At 40.4% G+C, this 27,788-nt stretch overlaps 1 protein-coding gene across 1 annotated transcript; it reads right to left on the minus strand.

Moving 5' to 3' along the window:
- Positions 1-15,133: 15,133 nt before the first annotated feature.
- Positions 15,134-16,294, minus strand: Htr1b (5-hydroxytryptamine receptor 1B). The gene has a single exon (XM_038324325.1). The coding sequence runs from the start codon at positions 16,292-16,294 to the stop codon at positions 15,134-15,136; it is 1,161 nt and encodes a 386-aa protein (XP_038180253.1).
- Positions 16,295-27,788: the final 11,494 nt, after the last annotated feature.

Consider the following 27,788-nt stretch of genomic DNA (forward strand, 5'->3'; position numbering starts at 1 on the left):
TGCTGGTAGAAATAATGAAAAGAGGGTCTAAGTAAATTTGAAGCACAAAGTCCTCATATACTGGAAGAATGTGATTTAGTAAATCTTCAACTCGCCCCAAATTCCTTTTGCTAATTTCTATTTAAAGGTGTGCATGTAACCATCCATATATGTATACATGTATAAGCCATGGGAAAATTTATATAGAAAAGCAAAGGACAGAAAATGACTAAACTTATATCGGTAGAGAAGACTTCCTGTGATCTGTGGTATCATGGACATGTGATATTGACATGGACTCCTGTATCCCCATGACAGAGAACCAGGAATCAGTCTGTACAAGCAGACACAATGGGTTATTTAAAAAAGTACACGGCTGGTTCAAGAGAAAATAGATAGGTAAACTTGAAGATGATCTTATTTAAAAACTTAATTCTTTGAGAATTTTAAGCATTCATACTAAATATTTTAACCATACCGACCCTTGACTCACCTCTCTCTATCCTCTTCTTCTTTTCCTTTTTCTGATTTATTGAAGCCAATTAGCACTGTCCGTATTGCACATGGGTATAGGGCTGGTCATCAATGGAAGCAAGGACAACCAATCAGGTTTCATATGCTCAGAGAAAACTGACTCTGCCACCCCATTCAGCAGTCAACCTGCAATTACTGCTAACTAAGAGTAGAGTATGTGTACCCTTTCCCCACCCATTCTGGACTATTGATTAGCTTAATTGATTGTGCTTGTGCAGGTTTATACAGGCATGGAAACTTATTTCAAAATAAAAGCTAATAAGAATCATTATAAGAACTGTTTGTGTAATATGCTATTGTTTCGTGAGGAAGCAGGACACAAAGTAACAGTTCGTTTTTGTTTGAATATGTACAACAGAACTCCAATAATTACTAGTAACAGTGATTGCCTGTATGTTTGTACACTAAGATAGTGTCACAATAGGAGACAACCATGAAAGGAAATTGCATTTTATCTAAATTAACCATGTTAATCAATTTATTAATTAAAAACTAAATATTAATTATTATATTGGGCATAGAAGTCAGTACAATTATTATGTACTGTCCCTGTCATTCATAAAAGTCAATTAATAAGATGTTAAGACACAGATTAACCTATTGTTGGTTTGAGAATATGCATTCAGCTATAACTAGTAGTATTTCATTCTTATGCTTGCTTCCTTTTTTGCCATAAAAGTTTAGGGAAACTTTACCACTGGTCATCATTAGTACAGAAAACACTGCATTAATTCAAACTGATTTCATTCAGGTCTGAAAATCAATTCCCCTTTTGACTCAGAGCTCTATGGTTTTCTTATATGTGAAACACTGTACTCTAGGATTTTTTATATAGAAACGAGAAAAGGATACTTTAGAAAGCTTGTATAAGTGAAACTAGACTATGACTATATTGCTTCTTGGGAAATAGATTATGGAGTGTGGTTTGTACACTCCCCTAAAATAGAAAGCAAAAGACAAGGAAAACTCAAATGTCAAAACTCAAAGGAATTTCTGCAACTAATCAAGAGAAAATGGGGTAAAGGCTGTTGTATAAGATTACAAAGGCAACAAAAAATAAGTTTAAGCACAACTTATTAAGGCTGCATATAGAAGTAAAATACATGTCAACCCAAAGGCTAAAGGAAATCAATAAATGTCAATGTGCCTTGTGCTGCTAGAATGGAAACATGCTCTATTATTTACCTGCTGCAGAAGAGTAAAGTAAAGGTGGCACCTTAAGCTAATAAAACATTAAATAAAAAATCTCTGAGGTTCTCCACATTCAAAGCTACAGTATTAGATGGCCATTTTTAGTAGATATCTATAGACAACATTCTCATTGCTTCTTCTGGCATGTTTACAAGGAAGTAAACAGTTTTGCCAGTATTAATAGGAAATAGGCATCAACTTTAACAAAAAAATAAAATCTAGGAGCTTTAAATTAAGGATACACATGGGAAAACGAACTATATTTGCAATTCCAAAATGAACCACGGAAGGGAAAGTCAAATGATTTGACTGCCCATTCAGTCAACTCAGGACAAATCACATTGTGAATGGAGGATATCCCGGGGAGGCCACAGACATTATTAACACAACTCCCACATTCCGGAACACTCAACACAGTTGAAAGAAAGATAACAGCCTCCTCAACCAGGAAATCTCCTCCATGTTTTGCCCACTCTCACACCCTCAGCTCTGCTCAGACATATCCTCCTTATGAGACATTGAAACACACATCCATGTTTCCCTGTTTCCTTTATAGCACTCATTAACACTGCATATTTTGTAGTCTTTGGTTATTGTCTGAAGGTTTATTTCTGGTATTACAGCTCCAGGAAGTTAAAATTTGGATATTTGTACTACAGTTGTATTTCCTTCTGCAAATGCAGAGTCAAAAAGAATGAGCAGTACCAATGTCCATTTTCTATTTAGGTCTCTTCATGGTTCTGCAGATTAAAGAATCATAAGGGGATGAAGTGATAGATACAACAGTCATTAAAGTGTGTGCTTGCAAATATGAAGACCTGGGTTCAGGTACAAATGCCCACATAAAAGCAAGGCGGCAACATGCGTGTGTAACCCCAACGCTGGGTGTGGATTGCAGGAATTTACTGGAGGATTCACCACACAGGCTTGTGGAACTACATGACCATGTGCACATACTCATGAACACATTCACAAAGAAAAAGGAGGGTAAAAAGTTTGAATCCCCCAATACTGTTTGGTCTGTGGGGAAGTTGTCAATAAATGCCTTTGAACCCCCAGTTCTGTACCTTCGAGTATATTAAACAGCTTTTTCCTTTGACAATGTGAGCCACTATTATCTGGAAATGCTCACCAAATCTATGTGCTGAATTGTCCACCTGTGTATTTTTCAACATCGTGTGTATTTTTCAATGTATTTATTTGGCATATGATAGTATGTCTCCTTTATATATATTCAAAAGTGCCTTTTCAGCAATATACAAGATTATCTAAGAAAATGTATGTGATCATCAATAATACAAAAATAATTTAATATTCTTTGGGTAAGACTAGAAGTTAGTATAAAAGTGGAAGTCTGTAAAAGTAATCACATCATTTAATTTGGCAAACATTTGTTGAGTCAATGTTCATGAATAAGATATTAGACCCTGGAGAACCAAAGGTAGTCCATGTTTCTAAAAGTATTAAATCTGTGTAAAGATAAGGCACTTTTATAACATCTCAGTATAACAAACACAATGAGTTGTCTCTGACCAAAGGAAATCCATGACCACCCTGCCTGTGAGCATTCAGTGTCTTATCATATGATGGAGTTTTCTGAGGGCCAAAAGGCATAGACTCTCACATACTAGAACACTGAATATTCATACCACAGGATTCTCAAAGTGGTAACTGGAGAACCCTATCAACACACATACAGGAATGTAGCAATGTGACATTGAGAAAGTTCCTCCAACAAGGCCACACCTCCTAATTCTTCCCAAACAGTTCCACCAGCTTCAGAGCAAGCATTAAAATACATGAGCCAATGGGTGCTATTTTTTTGGTGCCCAAATGACTCCTTAAGGCTACTATGAAGTTTTTAGAGACCTTTCTTGGGATACCTCTCTAGGGATTTCTGTATTATGTACAGTTGAACAATTTTTTTTGTGCCTATGTAGTAAAAATTACTTAGCATTACCTGGCTAATACCATGAATATTGTGGTATACGAAATGATTTGTAGGAGGTGAGGAAGATACCTGAGTCAGAAAAGTGCTTGCTGAACAAATATGAGGACCTGAGTTTATATTTTTTTCATTCATGTAAAAAATTAGGGACAGGAACCGAGCATAGTCTAGTGGATACTGCTACTTCCTAACAAGCCACTGTAGACAAAACTTTAAGTCCTTGGTTCACTGACAGAATCTGTCCCTTAAAAAAATAGGGGAAAAAGAAGAAAAAAGAAAAAGAAAGAAAGAAAGAAAGAAAGAAAGAAAGAAAGGAAGGAAGGAAGGAAGAAAGAAAGAGAAAAAAGAAAAAAAAGGACATGATGTTGGGAGGGCAATTTGTTAGGACTTCCTGGGATAATTTGGAGGGGTCAAGCATAACTGTGACCAAGACACATCATCTAATATATGTATTTTTCAGGGAATATATTAAATATTTAAAAAATAGAAATAAAAATAATATCTACAAGGTAGTGGGTTGTGGAGGTGCTCCAGACATGATTCTCTGGCCTCTGCAAGTACATACACATGGACATATGCATATCACACACTCTCACATAGAAAGGAGAAAAATAAAAAGAAACATTTAAACAGACTTTCTGCTATGTCTAATTTGTCTTTGCCTCTAAGGTTCTCAAAAGCTTGTTGGTTTGTTTGCTTGTTTGTATTTCCTGTCAAAGGTCACCCCTGATGTTCTGAAGTAGAATACTCAAATGCTGAGAGTAGGGGATAGGATGGGGTTGCTCCTGACATCTATAGCAGAACTCAGGGTGTTAAATCTCTAAAATATGGAACTCTGCCCTATACTGAAGAATGCTGTCACCAAAATGTCAATAGTAGCAAGGTTCAGAAGCCCTTATCTACATGAACCAAGTGGTTGATATGATTTCTATAAGGAATGACTGTCCATGTTCACATTTGATCCAAACAGACAGAAAAGGGGCAGAGATACAGCAGCTTGATACAAATAGTCCTTCTCGCTGTTTTTTTTTTTTTTTCTCCATAGAAAAGAAGGATGAACTGAATTCTCACCTTACAGACATTAGGTTTATTATTATCATTATTTGCTGTATATTTATTGGTATCCTTTAAGGGAAAACAGATTTTTGCTAAAATGAGTACATAAAAATACTAACTAATACTTTCCATAAGGGCTTACTTTTATTCTCCTTCTGATCTGAAGCAGATCTCAGATATTTCTCAAGGCAGGCTATTGGCTTTCTTCAATGAAACTGATCTGGCCAGCCTACCCACCTAGGGTGCCCACCTACAGCAGATGCTGTAGCAAATATCTGAGTCTTAAGGATATCACCATGTAACTGAAGCAGTCAAAATGAAAACATGCTTGATTAAATATACACTAAGTGTCCTTTAAAATCATTTTTTTTTGACTCTGGGTAGTGTTTTAGATTATTGTGGACAAATATCTACTTGATTTTTGTACCACTCAGGACAGCTTCTACAGCAAAGAACAGTACCATGTGTTGGCAAGAGTCATCTGCTCAGAGTAACAAATGCTGGACAGCAACTCCAAATGCTCAGGAATACAGGGTGACCATCAGAAAGCACAGCTTGAGGGCTTATGTGTACTGGGTCATGAATATACTAACATATTGATCATCACAGATTAGTTTTCTTACTCTAGACTGGAGCACTCATGATATTTACAAAGAAAACTCTTATGGAAACATCTAGTCTAAATTCCCAATACATCATTACCCATAAAAGAACAAAGATATGAGGTCTTTTTTTAAAATTCTTTAATTTCGCTCTCTCCCAGGCTCCTACAGAAGCTGCCTTCCATCAATATTTCTCTACAAACATATTACATACCACAAGCTATCGCTCTTTTATCCTGTTATACTCTAAACTCACACCATTTTAACATTCTGGACCCAATTGAACTATAACGTAAATGCACTATTATATTAAGGATGTTGGTTGGTATACCATGTCAAAACTTCAAGAACTGCTTATTATTCAAAATAAGGAAAAGGACGCTTTTTTAATTAATAAATACCAGCCAAAACTAGCAATTTTTATAATCACAGCACATAAACAATTTCCAAACAGGATCAAAAACTGGTTTCATCTCACAAAATTCTACAAATCTCACTTCCAACCAGAAATAGGATTTTAACCAGGATGGCTTTGAGACAGACTAGGCAGTGGCCTCCTGAAGACAGGATTGTGAGAAAAAATGATCTTCTGAGAAGCTTCCTTGCTTCAAGGACTTTCCCTGGTGTCTGTTTACATAATAATAACATGGTCTTCTTGCTAGTCTTCTAAGACTGGTCTTTTAGTCCTGTTTAGAAGGAAGACTGAAGTGTTTAGAGAGTAGATTACTTGTTCCAGAACCCAAGTTACTAAGAAGAAAAGCGGCAAGGAGGCTCCGGAGGGTGACATGGTAGAAGAAGACAGCAGGATGCTGAAGCGCACAGAGGGGAAGGACAGCCAACAAAAAACAAGTTTGTTTGAAAATGCCACACAAGCAAACCTAGTACTTTGCATGCTAATTTTTTTAAAGAATGAAATAGGTAAATCCATAAAAATAAAATGTTCTGTTGACTTCAAATGCCAATCAGCACCTGCTCTCCTTTGTCTGAAGAGCAGGAAACTGGCACATACTGAATGCCTCAGAAGCTCTAAGCACCCTGTGGCCCATGAGCACTTGGTAGTTTCTATTGTCTTCAGGGTAGCTCACAAGCAGAGCAAGGCATGCCATGCCCATGAGTACACAAGCAGGCTAATATTTGGAGGCTGAGGTCACATATAAGCCCTTCTAGGTCTTGATTCTAATAACAAGCTCATTCAAATTTCTGTACCATGTATTCTATTGTCTTTCATGTAAAGCAAATGATAATGGTCAGCTGCACAATAGTCAGTATTTTGAGCAGCATTTCCTCCAAGCCAGAGGGGGCTGTCCATCTCTGCCCTGTCTTTACTTCAGTGCTTACTCCTTAACAAAAGCAGACCTTTCTGCTGTGGATAGGCTACATGTGTGGATTAAGTCAGTTTTGTGAATGTTAATATGTTTTTATCCCAGGAATCTGTCTTTCTTGCTGTTTGTGCAGTATTTTGGGGTTTGGAGGGAGGTCTGAAGGGAAGAAAAAAAGAATTTGCTTAAATCCTTTTACAAAGGATTCGAATTAATAAAGCACCCAACTGTAAAAGAAAGAGGAAAAAGCAGGCATTAAGACATTTCAGCTCTGTTATACAAAATCCTGCACTGTTTGAAAACAACTTATTTCTGAATTGGATTTTTCCTCAGAAATTCGACTTCACGTAAAAATAGACAAAATGACTTGGGTTCCCAAGATTTGGAGAGATGTCTGTCCGTAACTTTTCACAGAGGGACACATCTACTGGGACCTTACTCGCAGAGCACAAGCCCTTGTGTTTAATATTGCTATAGCAAGCAGATACAGGCACATTTTTATGCGTAACATTTTTGGAAAGGCCAGTTGGCACTGAATGCATACTGGCTGGTGGAGGTTATAGTCAGACACAGGGTGAAGCCAGTAGTTTGTGGACCAAAGCAAGGGGAAACCTGTGTTCTCTACATATAATATTGCAGTAAAATTTATCCACAAATTCCATAAAGTCCTATTCTATTTTAACGCCTCAGAAAAGCCTTTTCTCACATAAACAGACAAAAATCATATAGTTTGTATTCCTAGTCTGGATGAAAATGACCTAACTGGGGCTGTAATTATAATTTTCTAAATCAAATAACTGGATGGAATTGCTGAAATGCCTAATTCACAACCATAGTAATAATATAATAAGGAAAGCAATCTGGTCTCAGAATAGTACTGTTAGGACTGAGTAATGGTGGGTATTCTAGTCAGTGTCCAGTAGTGTTGCTCCTTCCTGAACTCAAGGAAACAAAATCTCCGACAATGCAGCTTTGCTGGAATCCAGCATGAAGGTCATAACTGCACATGAAGCAAGCCAGATGGGAGGCTGTGAAGTGTGTTTTGTAATGTGGAATGAAAACACACACTCGCTGGCACTGCTTTCTTAGCTTCAAACACTCATAAACAACAATGATAACTCAATGATCCTGTCTGAAACAGGATTCTTTGATTCTTCTCTGGGGAATAAAAAGTGGGAGGGAATTTCTGCAAAACAGAAGCATTACAGAATCCAGATTTTTTTAGTGTGTGTGTGTGCGTGCAAGTTGTCTCTCTCTGTGTGTATATATGTGAGTATGTGTGTCTTTCTGTATGTATGTTTGTGTATTCAATGTATGTGAGTGTATATGTGACTATGTATCTGTGAAAGTGGTTTATATATGTGGGTGTATGTGAGCATGTCCGTTAGACATAAATATAGGAGATTATTTGAGAAGAAAAGAGCCAGCTGGAGGGGTATGGAGACAAGAGAGGGTAACAGCATGGTGAGGTGAGAAAAATACGTGATACATGCATATGAAAATGTTATAATGAAAGCCATCATTTTATATAAGCAACATACATTAATAAAGTGCTAGTTTTAATGATCTTGTAGGATATGATCATGAATGCTTAAAAGTCTATAAAGCATAACAATAGATAAAAATAAATAATTGCATTTACAAAATACAAATATCTATACAATATGTAAATGTTTGCATGGCTCTGTATTTTAAAAAGAAACCCAAGTGTACTGAATAAAACAGATTACAACATTAGCAGAGCATTTTACTAGTTATTAAGAATTATTATTTCCTTTTTAAATTTTTGTTTTAGTATTTGTACTTTTAATAACTCTTTCTCATCTTTTTTTGAGGGCAAATCTCTTAGTTAAAAATAGTTTATAAACAAAGGGCTGTATTGAGGTCAGTCATGCTTTGCTGATTCATACGCAGGAGTGAACTGCTTCTCTTAGGGTAGATTAGAGATGTATAGATTCAGTAAAAAAACATCTGTTTCAGTGGGAACATCTTACAGTTGCTGAAATGGAGACAAAATTATCACGTAAACAAACCGAGAAGACACAAAAAGGCACAATTCTTTCATCTGCAAATTATATGTGGTTTTTGTTATGTGCATATGGAACGGCTGATCCTCCGCCCACCACCATAACCGAGAAAAACTAGGTTTCCCTACAGATCTCTATGATGCCTTGGAATCCCTGGGTCAGTCTCATCAGGCTCCCCACAGAGCAGAATCTTACAGTCACGCAAAGTACTAGTCTCCTCCAGACCCACTGAATTGAAATCTTCCATGCTACTACTCTTGATCCTCATGTGAATCACATGCCAATTTCGTTTTGAGAAACACCATTGTGAAAACTCCAATTCCTCAAATTCTCATTTCTTTTTAGAATCTGCACACCCTCATAGCCTGTGTTTGCTAAGCCTTCAATTAAGAGCGATGCATTCACATTATCAGTGAGTCTAACTTTGGCCACAGATAAGAGTTATCTGAACAGATGTTTTAAAATAATATGTTAGACTTGATTTCTACTACATATATAAGTTCAATAATAAGAAATTGGGTCTGAAAAAAACTTTTAATGAAGCTCACTTGATAAAATGTGCAACTCTAGTTAAAGGACTTGCAATATTATAGTGGTTACCTGAAAGCACTAAGGTGAGTATACTATAATTACAAAGGGACTCACCCACACTTACCAAACATGCGTTTAGTTGGGTGTCTCTTGAACTTTTTCTTGAGAGCTTCCAAAGCCGTCAGAGTGTTCTCAACTTCCTACTATGTGATTATCTCATCATACAGCAATCTGTGGGGAAACCCAGAGGAGCGGGGAAAAAATGGGGCAACTGGAGGACCTGACAGGCAAACACAACTTGGGCAGAAAGATGAAGCCCTGAGATAGTGTTCATGCCAAGGACAGAAGATCATCCACTCGGTGTTCAGCTAATGAAGACTTGAATTGCAGAGAAAGCTGCCTGCCACACCCTGTATTAAGAAGTATCTCACACAGGAATATTTACAAAACACCCTGGGCACAACTCTTTGACTAGGTAACAATGTCTCCTACCCTGTTTTGTAAGGTTGGCACATCACCCACATGGCCACCATACTTTTGAGTAAGATATATTCTGAAATCTGGTTATCCCAAAACAGGAAAACCAACCAGAGGCCAACCCATGTGTGGAATGTTTCCACAAAATCAGGGAGGAAGTGAGTCATGCTTGCTTGCATCATTAAAGTAAGGCATGTGTAATGTTTTAAAAGATTTATCATAAATGAATCCCTCCATTGCCATCTGCTCATTTTTTTTTTAATTTGGTACAGGAACTATTACAAACCCGTTGTTATGGGATTGCCAGTTAACAGCTTTAAAAAGATGTATGTTTGGTGGTGTGTGCAAATAAGTAAAGGAAATGGGAATTTTCCTCTTCACATCATATTTGGAATGTTGTTAAGTCATTCTCTTAGTCAGTTGGCCCAAATGCTAGCAGCATAATCTGAAAATGTGGATGCTGCCTTTGAAAGTCCAATTTAATCCACAGATGTGTGTGATGGCACGTATAAAGGCCTGCTGTAGACAAGGAGGATGCTGAGGATAATCTCAGTGCTGAGGACCAGCAGCAGCAGTGCCACAGCATCTATATGCTTACTTATTTTTTTTAAAAGATCATCTTCCTGATACCCACCACTCTATTCACATTTATACCATACCTGCTTTCAAATAAACACCAGAGCTGAGGAGACTTAAAGACTTAGCCTCCAGGGAAAAGCTGTCATGTATGCATGTCTCCCTTCTGTAGAAAAGGAACAGACCCACCTTTATGGCAAGGGCTATAACTTTGAATAATGGATATATTTACATTAAACCAAAGAAGTTAAAAAGAGAGAGAGAGAAAGATGAGAAAATCCCTACTGATAAATTTTCAAGCAAATAGTTTAAATTATTTTGAAATAAAGGTGCTTTACTTAACTTCTGGATTCCCTCAGTGTCATATTAATAACAGGCCACAATATTGTAAATACTTAACTAAGAAACTAAAATTGAGTATGCACAGATGAAGAAAAACTGAGTGTGTTTTGGGGAAATTGCCTGCCTTCCTGAGCAGAAACCTCTTATTTTAGTATCAGGGATGAAACCCCTCTGTCTAGACTCCTCAGGGAGCTTTGTTTTCACTGAGCCCTGAGGAGGTAACGTCACTTGCTAACCCCCAAGAGAGATGGAGACTCCTCAACTGGGAGCTGCCGCATTGGCTGTCTAGTCAGAGGAATTCTGCCCCCTAGTGGACACCAGGTGGGTTTTCTTCATTCCCTTCCCACACTCTCATCATCTGAAAACCTCAGGAGGTGCTCCAGTTGAAAGCTTTTGCCTCCTCCACATATGTATGCATTTGGAGCAACAATTTCCATTTATATACTATAAAAATTCTTGGCTTCCAAATCAGATCTAAAATAAAAAATTATACGCATCATTGTTGGTTATGACTAAAAGAGGAAAATGAGGTGCTGGGGAATAAAAGGTGTGGATACGGCTAAATAATGTGGACGTGAAAAAAAAAAAAAACAACCATAGATCTCTAGGTGAGGAAAGAGGAGTAAATGTGAATAAAAGAAAACTATAGAAAACAGAATATGTGGCCGTTTCTCATTGACATTATAGCTACTGCAAACCATCTCTTGCATTCCCTTTGGACCAGGAATCAACAGCCAAGAGAGGAGGTTGTGGAAAATTGCTAATCTCATTTCTAATTTAGATGAGAGTTCCCTATTCCAGCTAATTGAAACCTTTACATTCTACTTTCTTGATTTTTTTTATACTATAGGGTGCATCCATGTAAAGGAAGCACTAGGAAATCATGCCTAAGAGGAGGTACCAGTTCTGAATCCCACTCCTCTTCTGAAGTTCAATTTGTTTCGACTTTGAGCTTTGTGACAGCTTACAGCTGAGTATTTTGGAAAGAAATCCGCATCCTCTACCATCTCCATTTATCATTGAAACCCAGGACATCCTGGCTCCAGAAGTTTTCTCTCTGGAGAGTTCATGGGTCGTTAGGTAGTGCAGCCCACCCATATGTCATATCCAAGTCTGCTCTCACTCAGTTTCTCCTTTCGCTCGGTTTGTATTTTAATCACCACACAGAACCCCAGAATCTTCAGATTCTGGGACACTGAGGAGAGTCTCATTTTAAAATGCTGATGGAGAACATCGTGATAGTGAACACACAACATTCCCACTTTAAATAGTACAAACCCCTCTCAAACTCTTCCTACACACATAACCTGAAGTCTCCAAACCATGGGAGTGTGTCTCCATCCGTCACACCGTCAGCTGCCATCAGTCATCCTCTGAGGAAGGCTCAAACTTCAAGGCATAGCCCCAGAATCGGGTGATCCAGTCTCCCCACAATAATAGAACTACCACTAAAGACTTTTAGAACACAAAAAGGACTTTTATTTCATCATTTTACTAAATTTAATTCCAAGTACACATTTGCTGAGAGGTGGAATACCGAAGGCAATTTCAGACACAAAACTCCACCAAATGCACACAGTCTGAGACATTACTGCTTGAGTGAGTTATAGTCCTCTCCGTACTTCCCACTTAAAGAAGATAAAACTAAGAGAATAGAGAGGAAACATTAACAATATTGTTCTATAGGAAATTTGTAAAACTTCTTAAACATTCATTCCATGGGTGCAGTGTCCATTTTTTAAAAAAGGAAACTCTAATGTTCCTAAAAACACAAGACAATATTGGTAGTTTTAGATGAGTATACATTCAGATACTTGTGTGAAAGTTTGTGCAATTAAACAACATAGGAAATGGTACTTGTTACCATAGTCAATGAAAATACAGTTTCATTTCTATGCAAGTTAAACATTTCCATCTCCCATTTTATGTTCTGCAAAAAAGCCACGTGCCTAGTTTATGAAACAAACTGTGCTCATATGCAGTAGTAACTGAAAAGAAGCTTACCAGTTCTGTCTGCATACCCCTGGGATGAAGAAACACCTTGCATAATCATGTGCAATGCTGGATGATGATCCTAGGTCTCTTATCACTACAAAGGGTTGCAAGCTTCTATTTGATACACGATGCCCCAAATTCAGTCAGTTCAGCCAAGTACTCAAGCAATAATTAAGGTGAGTGATTTACAAAATGACAAACAACCCATTTGACTAAATTGACCATGTTTGTTAACATGATGGTGCAATTGTTGTAGTTGCCCTATAAAGAAATCATTTCTAAGTGGCTATTTGTTTCAATTAGTTTTCCCCTAAGGCTCTTAGAAGTTGACTTAATTGCCTCTTGGGCCCCAAGAAAACACAGCTACATGAACAGAAGACCAACATATTAATAATATAAAAACAAATACCATGCCCTATGTGCTTTCCTCCATAGGAGAAATGTCACAAAGCACAAAGAAAGTAGGGATCCAGCAGAAATCTATAGGATTATCTAATGCCTAAGATTTTATCTTACTCCAGTGTCAGGTATAATGTTTGTTGAAATTCCCTTTTTTTTCCTACAGTACATGTGAACTTTTGAATAGCATCTTTTCAGACTCATTACCCAGTGTGAAGGTCTGCACAGTAGGCAAACAGTGTAATTCAGCTCACTACATCTATTGTCTGGACTGGGCAGCTTCACACAGGGAGTGGATCCATTTTATAAAGACAACTTCCTTCTGCAGACAAAGGTCTCGACTGCAGACAGCCTCTGAAGCAAGGACTGTGAATCTTCTTTGGCATATTAAACATTCCACATACACATTTGTTCTTAGATGACCTTTCGGGACTGCTTCTTTTCATTAAGAAAGTGCAATTTTTTTCGCCTTCTAGTATGTGATTTTGCTGTGTTGTGTACCCCTCAGAGTGAATTCAAAATAACCAAGTGCCATCGGAACTTAGAAAGAGAGATGCGCTTCAATTATTTGAGATATTATCATCACTGACATGACAGGTCAGTAACACATTCCCAAGGCTAGAAGGCTTGACGGTTTCCTGGCTGTTTAGGAAGCCTGAGGTTTGGCTCTATGAATTATAAGGAAAATAGGTTCAATTTCAGGCTCGCTAAGCTTTTCTAAATTTGTAATGTGTTATTTTTTTTTCTAGCTGCTCCTACCCAAACTTCAATAGTAAGAAAAAAACAAGGTGGAGTCTCTCTCTCTCTCTCTCTCTCTCTCTCTCTCTCTCTCTCTCTCTCTCTCTCTCTCTCTCCCTCCCTCCCTCCCTCCCTCCCTCCCTCTCCCTCTCTCATGCACACTTTAATATAGTTTGGGGGTTTCTGGCTGCAGTTGGAAGATTTCTGGGCAGGGAAACTTGTTCTTTTGTTTACTTTATCTATTTGCACACAAAGGAATCACAGATGGGAAAGAGTGCAAATGATTATCAAAAATTGTCTCATGCATTTTAAGAATTTTTTACAAGTCAAAAATATACATCCTCCTATCTCCCCTTTCATTCCTTAATTCTATAAGAAATAGCATCTATTTCATCAGTTTCCTCCGTATATCACGGAACTGGATAAGGAATAACGATACTTTCTTGTGAAGGAATTGTATACAACTCGAATCCGTCTGACCAACTCCTCTAACGGCAGCAGTTTGGGCTGAGTCACCCCGCACACCCTCCATTGGTGGGGACTTAACTGTGTAAAATGACTGGTACATGAGATTAGGAAACAACGCAGCCTGCAGACTTTGGCACTAGCACACATTATGTTTTGTTTGAGTTGTTAGAGTTGTAGTTTGACGATCACAAAACAGGAATTTAAAAAATTAGAACTCTGCAGAAAACAATCAATCTTAGGTGTTGATCCTCGGTGCAACACTCCCCGTCTCCCACTCCCACTCCCACCCACCACCCCCATATATTTTTTGATTGTAATAAAAATAGAGATCTTAGCATCAGAATTCCACTTTAACTCTCCAAGGTTGCTCTATGCCATCCAAGCCACACTTAGTGTTTGAAGCACCAAATCCACCTTTCTCCAACCAAATGTAAATAAACAAATGAAGACTGAAGGATGTCAAAGTAAGTGTTCTAAAATAAGCTGTAACACAAAGTTGTCCCCCAAATCACAGGGTATTAATTGTCTAGTTCAAGTACTGCCAGGCTGTATGTAGATCTGCCTCAGATAGGCTTCAGACAACACCTACAAGTGCCAATGGCTTAGAGGGCAATGTCCATGATATAAAACGGGTCAGGGATCCCCCATCCATCATCAGCGTTAAAAAGTTGCAACCTTTTGTGTGATTGGCTGCACGAGGATCTGTGCTGAGCCCGGACTTTGAGGGGAGGAGGTTAGCCTCCTCAGCATGGATGCGTTGCAGTTGTTTGAGAAGTTCCCCTTCCAGAGGGCTCTCTCAGAGCTGCCCAGATTCTCAGGATCCATTGCCCTTGCCCAGGAGAGAGAGCCTTGCTTCCACCCAGTAACAGGGAAAGAAGATTTGACCTACCTGTGGAAAGACCCAACTTGGTCCCCAAAGGTCGCCTAGGCGACCCCACTGCTATTGGCAAGTCAACCTGTACACTTAAAGCGTATCAGTTTATGGAATGCTTGTTTGAAGTCCTCGTTAGACATAGTGTAGATGATGGGGTTGATGAGGGAGTTAAGATAGCCTAGCCAATTGAAGAAGTCAAAGATGGCCATGTGAAACCAGCAGGCATCCTTGCAGATAGGCATCACCAGGGAGATGATGAAAAAGGGCAGCCAGCACACAATAAATGCTCCTAAAATGATCCCCAGGGTCTTGGTGGCTTTGCGCTCCCTAGCGGCCATGAGCTTCTTCTTTTCCAGCAGGGCGTCTGAGACTCGCACTTTGACTTGGTTCACGTACACTGGAGACCCGGACTCACTGGGCACGTCGGGAGCCCGGGAGTTAATAGAGGTGACCGAGGACGTGGACCCAGGGGAGTCTGTTATCAGTTGGGCTCGGGTCAAGCGCTTGCCGGTCTTGTTGGGTGTCTGTTTCAAAATCCTAGAGCGGGCTTCCACATAGATGCGGCCATAGAGGGCGATGAGGAGCAGGGTGGGTAAATAGAAAGCGCCCACCGTAGAGTAGACTGTGTAGAGGACGTGGTCGGTGTTCACCAAGCAGTCCAGCACCTCCTCCTCAGCTTTGGCTTGACGCCAGAAGAAGGGTGGCAGCGAAATACAGATGGAGAAGACCCACACCAGCGTTATCATGATGGCCGCCCTTCTGGGAGTCCTTTTAGCGGAATACTCCACCGCATCAGTGATGGCCCAGTAGCGGTCCAGGGCGATGACACAGAGATGCATAATGGAAGCAGTGCAACAGGTGATATCCGACGACAGCCAGAAGTCACAGACCACCTGGCCTAGTGTCCAGCGTCCAGTGACCGTGTACATGGTGCTGATGGGCATCACCAGGATGGATACCAGCAGGTCAGTGACTGCCAGAGAGGCAATCAGGTAGTTAGCCGGGGTGTGCAGCTTCCGGGTCCGATATACCGTGGCGATCACAAAGGCGTTGGAGAGCGTGGTGGCCAAGGTGATGAGAGCCAGCAGTGCAGCCAGCAGGACTTTCCAGGGCATGGCGATGGAGTCCTGGTAAATGTAGCTGTCGGCGCTGCAGTTGTGTGAGAGGTTGACAAGAGGTACCCCTGTCTGGGAGGAGGCAGGAGGCGGCGGGGCGCACTGAACTCCCTGCTCCTCCATGGCTCTCCTCGCCCTGGCTGCGGAGCGCAGCTCTTGAGCATGGAGCGGACGAGGGAAAGAGCAGAGGATGGGAGGATCATGGAGACCACGGGTTAGTCTCCTTCGCCTAGCCAGTTCCGTGGGCTCCTCAGGAACTCCTCCGCCTAGGTTCTTAGCCGAAAAGAGAGGTCACAGGCGCGGCCAGCAAGTCAGCGGGCGCGTCCCCTGCACTTCCAGTGCGCCTGGCGCTGCCACCGCGTCTGCTAGCTCCTCTCCACGCCCCGTCTTCACCCGGGTGATTAAAGCACTGGCCCACCCAGTCCAGCTCCGCTCAGGCTCCCTGGAGGCAAACAGTAGAGAAGGCTAAGTAACGCTTGAGGAGAGGTCTCAGGTCAAGTGGTACCTCTTACCCCAATTGTTCAAGGCTTAGCTTCTCCTAACCTGGGTGCTCCAGAATCTGCAGACTCCTCCCGCAGGAGTTTCCTGGTTGTGCAGACCTAAGCTTGCATGCCAGTGCAGAGTCCTGGGCTTGAATCCCCGCCCCGGGCCCCCCGCCCAGAGCCCGGCCACTTTGTGTGGCCGCCGCCTGACTTGGGGATTGTGAAGTCTGCGAGCCGCGCGGCGCCTGGCGCTGAAGCTATGCACTCCCTCCCTTTTCAAGCGCTGGCCACACTGGAGAACTGCCCCGTGGAGACGCGGCCACCAGAGGGGAGACTGGGGGCCCGAGCTGCAGCTGCCCGAGCGGCGCAGCAGCTGTCACCACCTCCAGGGTTCCAGCAGAGCCGCTGGGAGCCACGCCGCGGGGCACACAGGGCTGGGGCACCTGGAGCCCTACACCAGGAGGGGGCAGGTGTCTGGGGGAGCAGGAGGAACCCTGCGTGCGCCAGCCCGGGAGCTGGATGTGAGCCTCAGAGCCAGTAGGGCTCCTTTTATACTATCTGGGTCCAGCCTGTTCTGGCCTTGCAACTCGTGCAGTGCGGCGGCGAGTGCAGACGCCGGCCGCACAGCACCTTCCCTTGTGCTCTCTCCCTCCCTCTTTTCCTCCCTCCCAGTTCCATTCCTGGCCACAGAACCTCCCGCCGGGTCCTACCGCCCTCTCTCTCTCGCAGTTTCCGTCACCTTGTCCCTTCTCCCGACCCTGATACTCAGAGTCAGGCAGGGAATGGGGAATGGGACGTCCTGTTCCTGCCTCTGCGGGCTTTGAGTCTTAGCGCTCCGCAGTCAACCCACGCCCTTAGTCTCTGCCACAGACTTAGTGCAGGCGTCCGGGTCTAGGCTTACGCCTACTACCACCTCCCTCTTTCCTGGAGGTTGGTGGTAGGTGGAGCAAACCCCGATCTCTGAACTCTCCTTTCTGGAATCTAACCCTGCACCGAAGGCCACACCCAGGTTAGGAGGCACCAGAGATGCTGCCTTAGAAGGAAGCAGTCAGTTTGTGCATTTTATACTTCACGCTTGGGGCTTTGAGATATCTTTAACTCTTAGTACATTAAAAACACATTTTTCCTATCTACGTTTAGAAAATTGTGCTTGTCATTTAATCCTCCCTCTTTAACTCAGTGAGTCAACGGGAGAGAAGCTGCCTGCAAGATTTAAGACAATGTCATAAAGGGAAGCCAGTTACTGTATGCGAAATTAAATGTTTGACTCCAGTGTCCCGCTCCAGGGGCTCCGCGGCTCAGTGCCCGAGTTTCCAGGGAAGAACTTCTTCCCCTCAGCCCGCCCAGGAAAGAGAATGAACGGGTCTCTGAGCCTCCATCCCTACTCTCACTACACTGTCTCCTTTGCCCTCCGCGAGAGGATCGCTACTCAGCCATAGGGGGCAGTAAGCGTGGCTGCTAGGAGCACATCTTTCTGCTCGATTTTTTGTTTGTTTTGTTTTGTTCTCATCCAGTCTGAGCAGAACCAAATACAGGGTACACGTGCAAATCAAAAGTTGAAAGTGAAGGGCAATGTATAATCGGTCTTAAAAACTAAGTAATCCCCACTATAAGTCCCAACAGCTTAAGTTTGTGTTTGGTATGTTAGATGGATCTAATAAAAGCCACAGTGTAATTGAATTCATCAGGTTCTCTGCAAGTGAGTTTTTAAAGACTCCAATCATTCAGTCTTGGAGGCGAGCCAGGGATCATCTGCTCTATCGTCCATCCAGTTTTAAGGGGAGAGTAATTTCAGACCTATATGAGAGACTCTTACCTAAGGTGACATGGTCCCAAACCAAGTTTCCTCCATGCTTGGCTTAGAGGGAAGCCAGGCAAGCAGGCAAATATTAGAATGCGTAATCGACGCCGGGTGTTCTCCGCACTAGGAATATGAACAGGGCAAATTCAAATCCAGTTTTACAGCAGTTATAATCTAAGAGCGGCAAAGATAGTGAATGATGGTCAACTAAATTACTGTGCTTTCATTTAGCAGTAAGTGTGGCAAAGAAAATGCAACTCATTTAAGCTTAAAAAGGGAGCGCCTTATTACTAAGGGGTTTTTGCTGGGTTGCAGTAGATGCTAGGAAGATTAAAAATACCATCTTTTTTTCCCTTTGTTCCTTTTCCTAAGGCCAGAAACTTCAAGCATATTAAGCAATTTTTAACCACATTTTAAGGTGCCCCCTCCCAGTCTTCCAACTCCATCCATCCACACTAGTGCCTTTATTATTTTATTAACCCCCGCGCTCAGTTAAAAGCTAATGAAAAGTGAAGGGAAGCTGGCGAATTTAAACCACTAGGTGGGGGCGTTGACTAGGATGGAGCAAGTGTGTGGTGGAGGGGCAAGAATGTGGGTACACTAGAAAACTGTTTTCACTTGCTAGTCTAGTCTCTTAAGAGACCTAAAGAAGAACTGTTCCACAGGAGATGGGAGAAGAATATAAAGAACCATGGCGGTCTTTTCAATACCTGTTTCAAAAGAAGGAGACAGAGAAAACAAGTTCTTGATATTGACATTAGAGAAGCAGACACCTGTGGCAGTCCCATGGACGACAGCTGATTTGTAGCATCCCAAGCCCTGAGCAGACGCTACTAATTGCTGACAGATTTTGAGTTTGCCTTCTGGTTAGAGCTGCATGAGAATGCCACTGTAGACAGAAGGAGTTTTGGCAGAGCTCAGTGAAGAGTAACAGTTCATTAAGCTGGTTTCTGAATTTCACTCATGCCTTTCAGGACTTAAAACATTTAAAAAAGCAGCTGTTTGCACAGCAGTGTGTATGTTTGATACAAGAAACTCACCCATTGACCCTGGGCACCAATTCCTGGCTGTTTTGTTCCCAAGTCCCAGCTCATTCAAAGGCACCTTTTTTCAAGCTAGCAGTGCACCTAGAGCTTCAAAGAATGGTAAAAATTCACTGGGTAGAAAAAGCTCTTAATAGAGATGGCAAGACAAGATCAGGCAGTGAGTCATTTTGTGGTGGGGTATGAATCACCCTCAAGGGTACTTTCCTACGCCGGGGGACTGTGTTGCTCCCACAGGGAAATTCCAGGTGCAGTCTGGGAGGTTTTGATCTTGGGCTTATCATACCAGAACCTGAAAAGAAAGTCCCTCTCCTGGCAACCACAAGGTGTATGTCACAGAACTCCGAATTTGCTGTCCAACACAGTACCTGTCTTTCAGTGAAATCCTAATTGAAAAATATCCAAGCGTCAGGTCCTCATCACAGAATGTGGGAACAGATGCTTCCTTAAAGTCTTGCTTTGTCAAATCTAAGGACAAGGTCAGGTGTTTTTACTGCAGTGATATTAAATTCCCACTGGTCTACCAGTCAGCAGAGACACCATCAGCGAGCAGCTTTTTCCTAGATGGTGATAGCCAAGCTCCTCTCAAGCATCCTCACTATCTCTGAAAGGTGATTGGTAACACTGAAAATGCAAACTCTCCCAAGGGCCTTGTTTCCCTCTATCCTTGTGTCTTCCAAGAGGAAACTATGGGAATGTCTGGGTAAGAGAAAATGTGCAGTTCTTACAAATTCTGAGTGTTTCAGGATTCTTTTGCACATTTATTGGCCTCCATAGTAGGACTGAGAGCTGATATTCGTGTCATAGTACCCTATGCTGTGTAATTTCTTAAGGATTTTGAAGATTTACTAAATAATAAAGTCAGTTCTTTACTAGGCTGGTATAGATTAGTTATAAGAAGGAGCAGCTCTGCTGTGTTTCTAGGCATGATGGATAAGCCATATTTACATGGAGAAAGGAGCAGTGACAAAATTAGAATATATATATATACACATATGTATGAAACATATATATACATATATTTATATATTTCTTTCATAATTTAAGACCTGTAATACTAAACAGATTCTTAGTCAACTTTCCATTGCTGTGAAGAGACCCCCATGGCCATGGCGATTCTTACAAAAAAGAAGGCATTTAATTGGGGCTTGCTTACAGTCTGAGAGGTTTAGACCATTGTCATCATGATAGGGAGCATGGAGGCAGACAGGCAGGCAGACATGGTAGCTGAGAGCTCTACATTCATATCTAAAGACAACAGGAAATGAGAGAAACACTAGGCCAGGCTTGGACCTTTGAAATCTCAAAGTCTACCCCTCAGTGGCATACTTCCTCCAATAAGATTACACTTTCTCCAACAAGGCCAGACCTCTTCATCCTTTTAAATAGTACCATTCCCTGGTGACTAAATATTCAAATACATAAACCTATGGAAGCCATTTTATTCAAGCCAGCACCGATATTTTAACTGATACCTGCAACAAATATAGTAATACTGATCAAAATTTAACTCAGTTCAAACTAGCTTGGTCCCACATAAGGCCTTGGTCTTGAGATACCAGTATGCAACACTAGTATAAACTGCTTGTATGATTCGCTCTACTCAGCAGGGAATCTTTCTCCTTGGGAAGGGTAGGATTCACCTGTAAAGAAAAGTTCTCTGATGAAAAAGCAATGCCAAGTGGATTCCCTAAACTAAAATCAGCTTTTAAGTCAGCACCACCATTGTGAAGCTCTGTTTAGGATAAATTCTGTCTAAAACAAAAACAATTCGGAGCATTTCACGATAAAACTGTCGATCAAGCCTGAAGAAAACAAGAAAACAAATGCCTCCTATATTCAAAATAAGGAATTTGTTCTTTACTTTCAACTGAAAAAAAAAAAAAGCTTCACTTTGTAGTTTAGGTTTGTACAGAAAACAAGCCAAGCTGTGCTCTCCACTTCTATACCTGTAATTCACGAATACTAACCATTATCCTTCACTGAGCACTGTTCACTGAGCCATATGCTGTGTGTCCCACACACACTTCGCCTTTAATTGCCACAGCTCTGACAATTGTCGTTATCATTCTCAGTTCCTGGAAGATGAAATTGAGACTTAGAGAATTTAAGGAATTCTGCTACTATCAGACAGATGGCAAGTGCTAAATTGTCCAAACTCAAGTCCCTACAACTCGCTCCATCCCTTCCCCAGTGTTCTGCATGAAGATGGTCCTGCAACTCAGTCCTGGAGGCCATTTTAGCCAGTCTGCCTCCACTGTCTTTCTCTGTTTTCTCCTCCTCCTTTTCCTCCTCCTCTTCTTCTTCTTGAGACATAACAGCAACAGTTTGTAGCTATTCGAATTTTCAGAATAACTTTGCAGATACTTTCACAATTCTGAAAAAGAAGAAGAGTACTAGTGTTGCTTATGGTTTTAAAATTAAGGTATAAAACTAGTTTACTATGATTATATGTGAATGGCTAATCATGTTACAAGCAGTATTGACTGGTGAATAGAGCTTAGTCTTATGTTGAACACTCACGTGAAAACCAGACAAAAGCCTTACCTATATTTTTGCATATTTATTGTTCAGGGAAGGTTCCTTTTGGTTCTTCTTTTATCTTTATACTCACATAGCCCTTGATGTAAATGCAAACATGCACATGGGATTTTAGAAGTCATCAACTTGAATTTGTTTCAATGGTGAAGAACAAGTTGGTGTATACTGTGACATTCGCATCTCTAAAATTTAAAATTTAAAATTCTAAAATAACAAAAAATGAATTAGTTTTCTTCTGGTGTGTGTATTGACCTTAACTACCTCTCATTTTTCCTTAGGGCCAAGTAATTCAAATAAAAAAAATGACTCTTCCTGAGAGGAAAATTATCCAAATAAAGTTATTCAAAAGGTTTAATCAATCCAGGCATAGTGGTGCATGCCTTTAATCGCAGTACTTGGAGGTGGAGGCAGGCAGTTTTCTGAGTTCAAGGCTAACCTGATCTACACAGTGAGATCCAGAACAGTCAGAACTACATAGAGAAACCCTGTCTGAATGAGAAAAAGAAAGTTTAGTCAAGCATAAATCAGCATTTTAGGGTATTCATTTACTAAAACAAAACAAAACTCAGAAATGTATACAAAATTAAATTTAGTTGCCAACATACAAAAACTCTTATATTTTGTGTAAAATGAGTGACATTGTGGCTTCTAGTATTCCTAAAGTTTGAAAGCATTGCACGAGAAATTAGGAGAAACCGTCAGACAAGCATATCGGATGTAGCAAGAAGCTAAATATGTCATCCCTACTGTGAAGCAGGGAAGAGATTGAAGGCACACTTTAAGATCAAAAGCCTAAAAAGAATGGCAATAATAACATTACTTATATTAAAATATTTAATAGTATAACTAAAGGCTCTGCTCCAAATGATGGTAAATAAATTTAATCTTATGTATAAATAAAAGAGGGATCAGCTTCAAGAAAAGTGAGTGCCTCAAAACCAAAAGAGAAGTTAAGTTCACTTTATAAGTGAGCCTCAGGGAATGCTAACAAACTACAGGCCTATCCTACTCCTCCCTGGGGACATATGTAGGCAACTGGCTTATTTTTGATTTTATTATCAATATTATTATTGAAGGCTGATGTCATTTGTTTTATTTTATCACAAACACTATATCAGACTAACATTTTTTGTTTATTAGTATGTTAATCATACAGTTTTGTGACATTTTCATATATGTACATATATAATATGCTCTGATTCTATTTATCTTCCCCAACCCTAACCCTTCTTGCCCACTGCCTTTGTCACCTTACTCTTCATACATATAGCATTTTGTTTCTTTTGAACTTGGTTTAGATTGCAGTTGTTTGGGTATAGTTTTTGTTTGTTTGAGACAAGTCCTGACTGTAGCTCAGGTAGTCCTGTAGCTCTCTGTGTGGCCTAGGCTAGATCATTCCTGCGATGGTGGACCTGCTTCTGCCTCTAGAGTGCTGAGATAATAAAAATGAGTTCCTGTACCTAGAGCAAGGTAATACTGTTAACCCTGTATACAGAGGTGTCCTGTTGTTTGTTTGTGCTTAAAGACTCTGTGTGGTGTTTTCATACTGTTGCCAAAGCCTTTAGAATGCCTAGCTTACTGTTTCAGTCACTTATCAGCAGTTCAAATTCACACATCAAATTCAAACCAGTTCCAAGCTTACAAATTATGGTAAATGGATTTTGCTTCTGAGTAAAAGGTAGGAAATCACAAGGGTTGGTCATGGCCCTCACACTCAAGTAATAACTGAAAAAAAAAACACATATTTTTTTTCAAGTTTGAAGAGTTATACAAGCAAGAAGAATTGGCCAAACAAAAATTGCAGGGAGAGAGACTTCTCCAGGTGAGCTAGTACCTGCTGTGTAAGTGATTTCCTTGAGGCATTTTCTGATTCCATTTTTGGGTCTAGGCGGGATGCCAGTTCGAAGTTCTCCCGAGGAGCAAAGGGAAGCAAATAGAGATTTCCACTATAGTCAGGGTAGTAACATGTGATCTTTTGCTACATGTTGCAACAAACAGAACAAGGGAGAGGTAAGAAAGCTCTAACAGAATCAAATTCACTGCTCTCTGAGAGTTCAGCAGAATAATGCCCCCTGAGGAGAAAGGGCTTACCAGAAAGCTCTCAGTTGTTTTCCCTTGCAGACTTCAATGATCTTTGTGGCTCAGTGGGGGAAATATACAAGAGGAGAGGCAGAACAGAATCTGGTGCAGGTTGAGAGCTGAAGAGGCAAAGACCCTGAAGGCTTCATCTAAAAGCAAGGCCCTAAGAACAGGTTGGTTCAGAGACAGAGCGAATCTAATTGTGAATCATTCTAGTCTGCTCAGTCTGGAGGCAGCTGCTGCCTTCAGGTCTTCATGCTTTCTGCCTGACCTTGAAAAGGACGAACACTAGACTCTCATTTGATGTCTCCAAGGGGCTTTTAAGTACAATATCTGAGTCAGTTCTGTATGCGTCTATCTATCTATCTATCTATCTATCTATCTATCTATCTATCTATCTATCTGTCACGAATGGATACTTTTACAAAGTACAGTATCTGTTTACCCTACGAAGCATGATGTTTGCAATCTGCTAAGAGTTGAACTAATAATAAAACCCCAGACAATAGAAAGTTCTATAAAAAAAACTGAGATATTGGAATTAGCAGGAAAGAACTTTATCATTAATGTGATAAGAAAAACGAAGGGACAATAGGTTAGTTGTAGAGGTAGCATTAAACCACGAGTAAGAATATCATAAACAAATAGCATAGGTTTTCTAGAAATAAGACGACAGCGTTAAGGACTCATTGGAAGGATGAACTGGATCTATGAGTACACTAGACTTAGCAGAAGCCAGGAGTAGCAGCTTCAGAGAGTTGAAAGAAAGTATCTAAACAGAAGCATGGAGAGAAGGAAGGTAGAATAAAAAAAAGAGAGAAGATTGAGGTTGAGTCACTACAAGTACATATGCAGCTGAGTGTGGGGGCATCCACCTTCAGTCACACCACTCAGGATTCAGAGGCAGGTAGATCACTGTGAGTTTGAGGACAGCCTGGTCTACTGATGGTTTTCTACCCCAGCCAGAACTACTTAGTGAGAACCTGCCTCAAAACTGTTAAAGTACATTTCCAGAAAGAGAAAAACAAATGGATTCGGGGGGGGGGGGTGCTTAAAGAGATAATTCCAAGAATTTCTAGAAATATTGAAAGTATCAGAGAAACACTTCATAGAAATCCCAAAGAACTCTATCTAAAAAACTCATAACAAAAACTATGAGCTAGACAGAATGATCAGCTCAAAACAGGTAAGATAGGATAACAAAACAAATCCATAAAACTGTCAGAAAAAAAGATAACATTATTTCAAAGAATCACCAGTAAGGCAGAAGCTGCTTACTAATAGAAACTATGAAAATCTAGAGAAAATATGAAAACACCTTTCAACAGCTGAAAAATAATATGCCCACTGGGACCTATACCAAATGTCTCTGTGTAAACAAAGGCAAAATATAGATGTTTTCAGACAGTTGTTAAGATCAAGGTTTCTGAACTACAGACAGGTCTCCTATAAAAAAACTGAAAATTACCTGAAACAGAATCCAAGTCTGAGAGAATAAAGGAGCACATGGGAGAATATCACCACGTACAGAAATATAAGAATGACTACAGTAACTCACATGGCTTTTATCCGAATGAGGGCAACCACTGTGTGAATAAACTATGTTAAATTATTCGCATTACTCAAGATGGAACAAAGGTATTTAAGATTGAAAGGAATACACGAAAGTTTTAATACTGCTGCTTCCAAAGCAGAGATAATAAAACTGAATGGGGCTCATACAGGTGGCAGCCCGTGAGTTCTGAATACAGCCCCCCCCTTTTTGGCTAGAAAAACAGCAAAACAAGCACACACAAAAAATTAGTGAAAGTATAAAAAAGTTTGAACAGCACACTTCAGTTTTAAACAAATCACATAGAAAACATTCTCTTTCAGCAATTATAAAGTATTACTCCTTCAATAACTCAAGTAGTGTTTGCAAGAAAGATCTATGCCAAGCACAAAGCAAGTCTCGAGCAACTGAAACTGACAGTACATTGAAGATGATGATTAAGAAAATAACTATAAACAAATTAAATACCTTTACCGTGAATTACCATCAGGTAATTGCAAAACAAATCGCAGAGAGATGCTAATAAACAGCCATTAGAGAGCCTGAATCAGACACTAGCAATGCACAGCGTGGGCAAAAATGAGCAGGAATTAGAAGCATTGGGTTTTTATTTTGTTCTGGTTTATTTTGCTGTGTTTGTTTTGCTCTTGTGTATATATATATATATATATATATATATTGTATATATATATCTTGTATATTTTATATATATATATATAAAATGTGTGTGTGGTATGCATGAATCTGTGTATGAATACTCACATGTGTACAAGTGCATGTGCCTTTGTGTGTGCATGTGAAGAGGACAAAGTTTGACTGCCAGTGTCTTTCCCAATCCTTCTCCATTTTGCTTGTTGAAGCAAGTTTCCTTGCTGAAACCAGTTTGTCATTTTGGCTACTTTAAAGTCTTCGTTTGTTTTCTGCTAATGTGATGAACACTATGGCCAAAAGCACTTAGAGAAGGGTGAGTTTATTTGGCTATGGAAGCCCAGGAAAGGAACTTAGAGGCAGGAACTGAAGGAGAAGCCATGGAGGAATGTTGCTTGTTGGCTTGCTCCCTATGGCTCTCGTTCAGCTAACTTTCTCAGGCTCCCTGCCCAGGAGGGCTTAGCCTCCTATTGGGCTAAGCTTTGCACATGATTCATTAATCAAGAAAATGTCCTACAGACTTGCCTACCAGTAATCTGAAGAATGTATTCTCTCACTTGAGATTCCTCTATCCAGACAACTGTAGCTTTATCAAGATGACAAAGCACTAACTAGGATATCTACCTAAACAACACTATCAAATATTCTTTGTCTGTACTTCTTGCTCACAAATGGGATTAGGTTTAAGCTGTACACCTCATACTTACATGAAAAATGTTTTTCCCACTGATCCAACTTGCAAAACTGCAACTGGAACTCTTGTTAGTTGTGATATAAATTGACACATCACTTCAAAAAACAATTAAGTAGGCTTATCATAAATCCAATGCATATCCATGACCTACAAATTTCCATTTCAAATTATCTAAGCAAAGTGAAATTCATGTTCACAGGGAAAATTATGTGTAAATGCTTAAGTATGTATATTCATAATTACCAAACGTTACAAACAACACAGTACCGCTATATGATAGGATATAGGCTTCCTATAACTTGGTGAACATCAGATTCATTTTGAAGTTGAATGATCCATCGGTATGACCATGGGTGTCACCGTTCTCTAGGCAGGGAATTTTGAGCTATATAAGAGGGAGAAAGCAAGCTGAGCACTAGAATCCATGGATTCATTCATTGCTCTTTTTTGATAACACACATCATGTGACCCACTACTACAAATGCCTGCACTTTATTGCCATGATTGTCTGCACCTTGAACCCTGAGCCAGAACAAGTGTTTTCTTTCATAACTTTTCATAGCTTTTATCAGAGTATTTTATCACAGCAGCAGAAAAGAAATTAAGACAGCATATTAAATTGTAAGCCATGAATTTGCCAGCTCCCAAATCTAATACAACCATTCCTAGTACAAAGCAAAGCTAGGCTCTATCCTGTCCTTGATCTTGTCAAGCTCTTCCCTTTCCTCTCATGCACTTTATAAGGCTGATGGCTGATGATAACTATAAGAATATTTA

Source organism: Arvicola amphibius, chromosome 3 (assembly GCF_903992535.2).
Source record: "Arvicola amphibius chromosome 3, mArvAmp1.2, whole genome shotgun sequence".
Lineage (NCBI taxonomy): Eukaryota > Metazoa > Chordata > Mammalia > Rodentia > Cricetidae > Arvicola > Arvicola amphibius.

Coding starts and splice junctions, on each gene's coding strand:
- Htr1b (XM_038324325.1), bottom strand. CDS start 16,294: ATGGAGGAGCAGGGAGTTCAGTGCGCCCCGCCGCCTCCTGCCTCCTCC.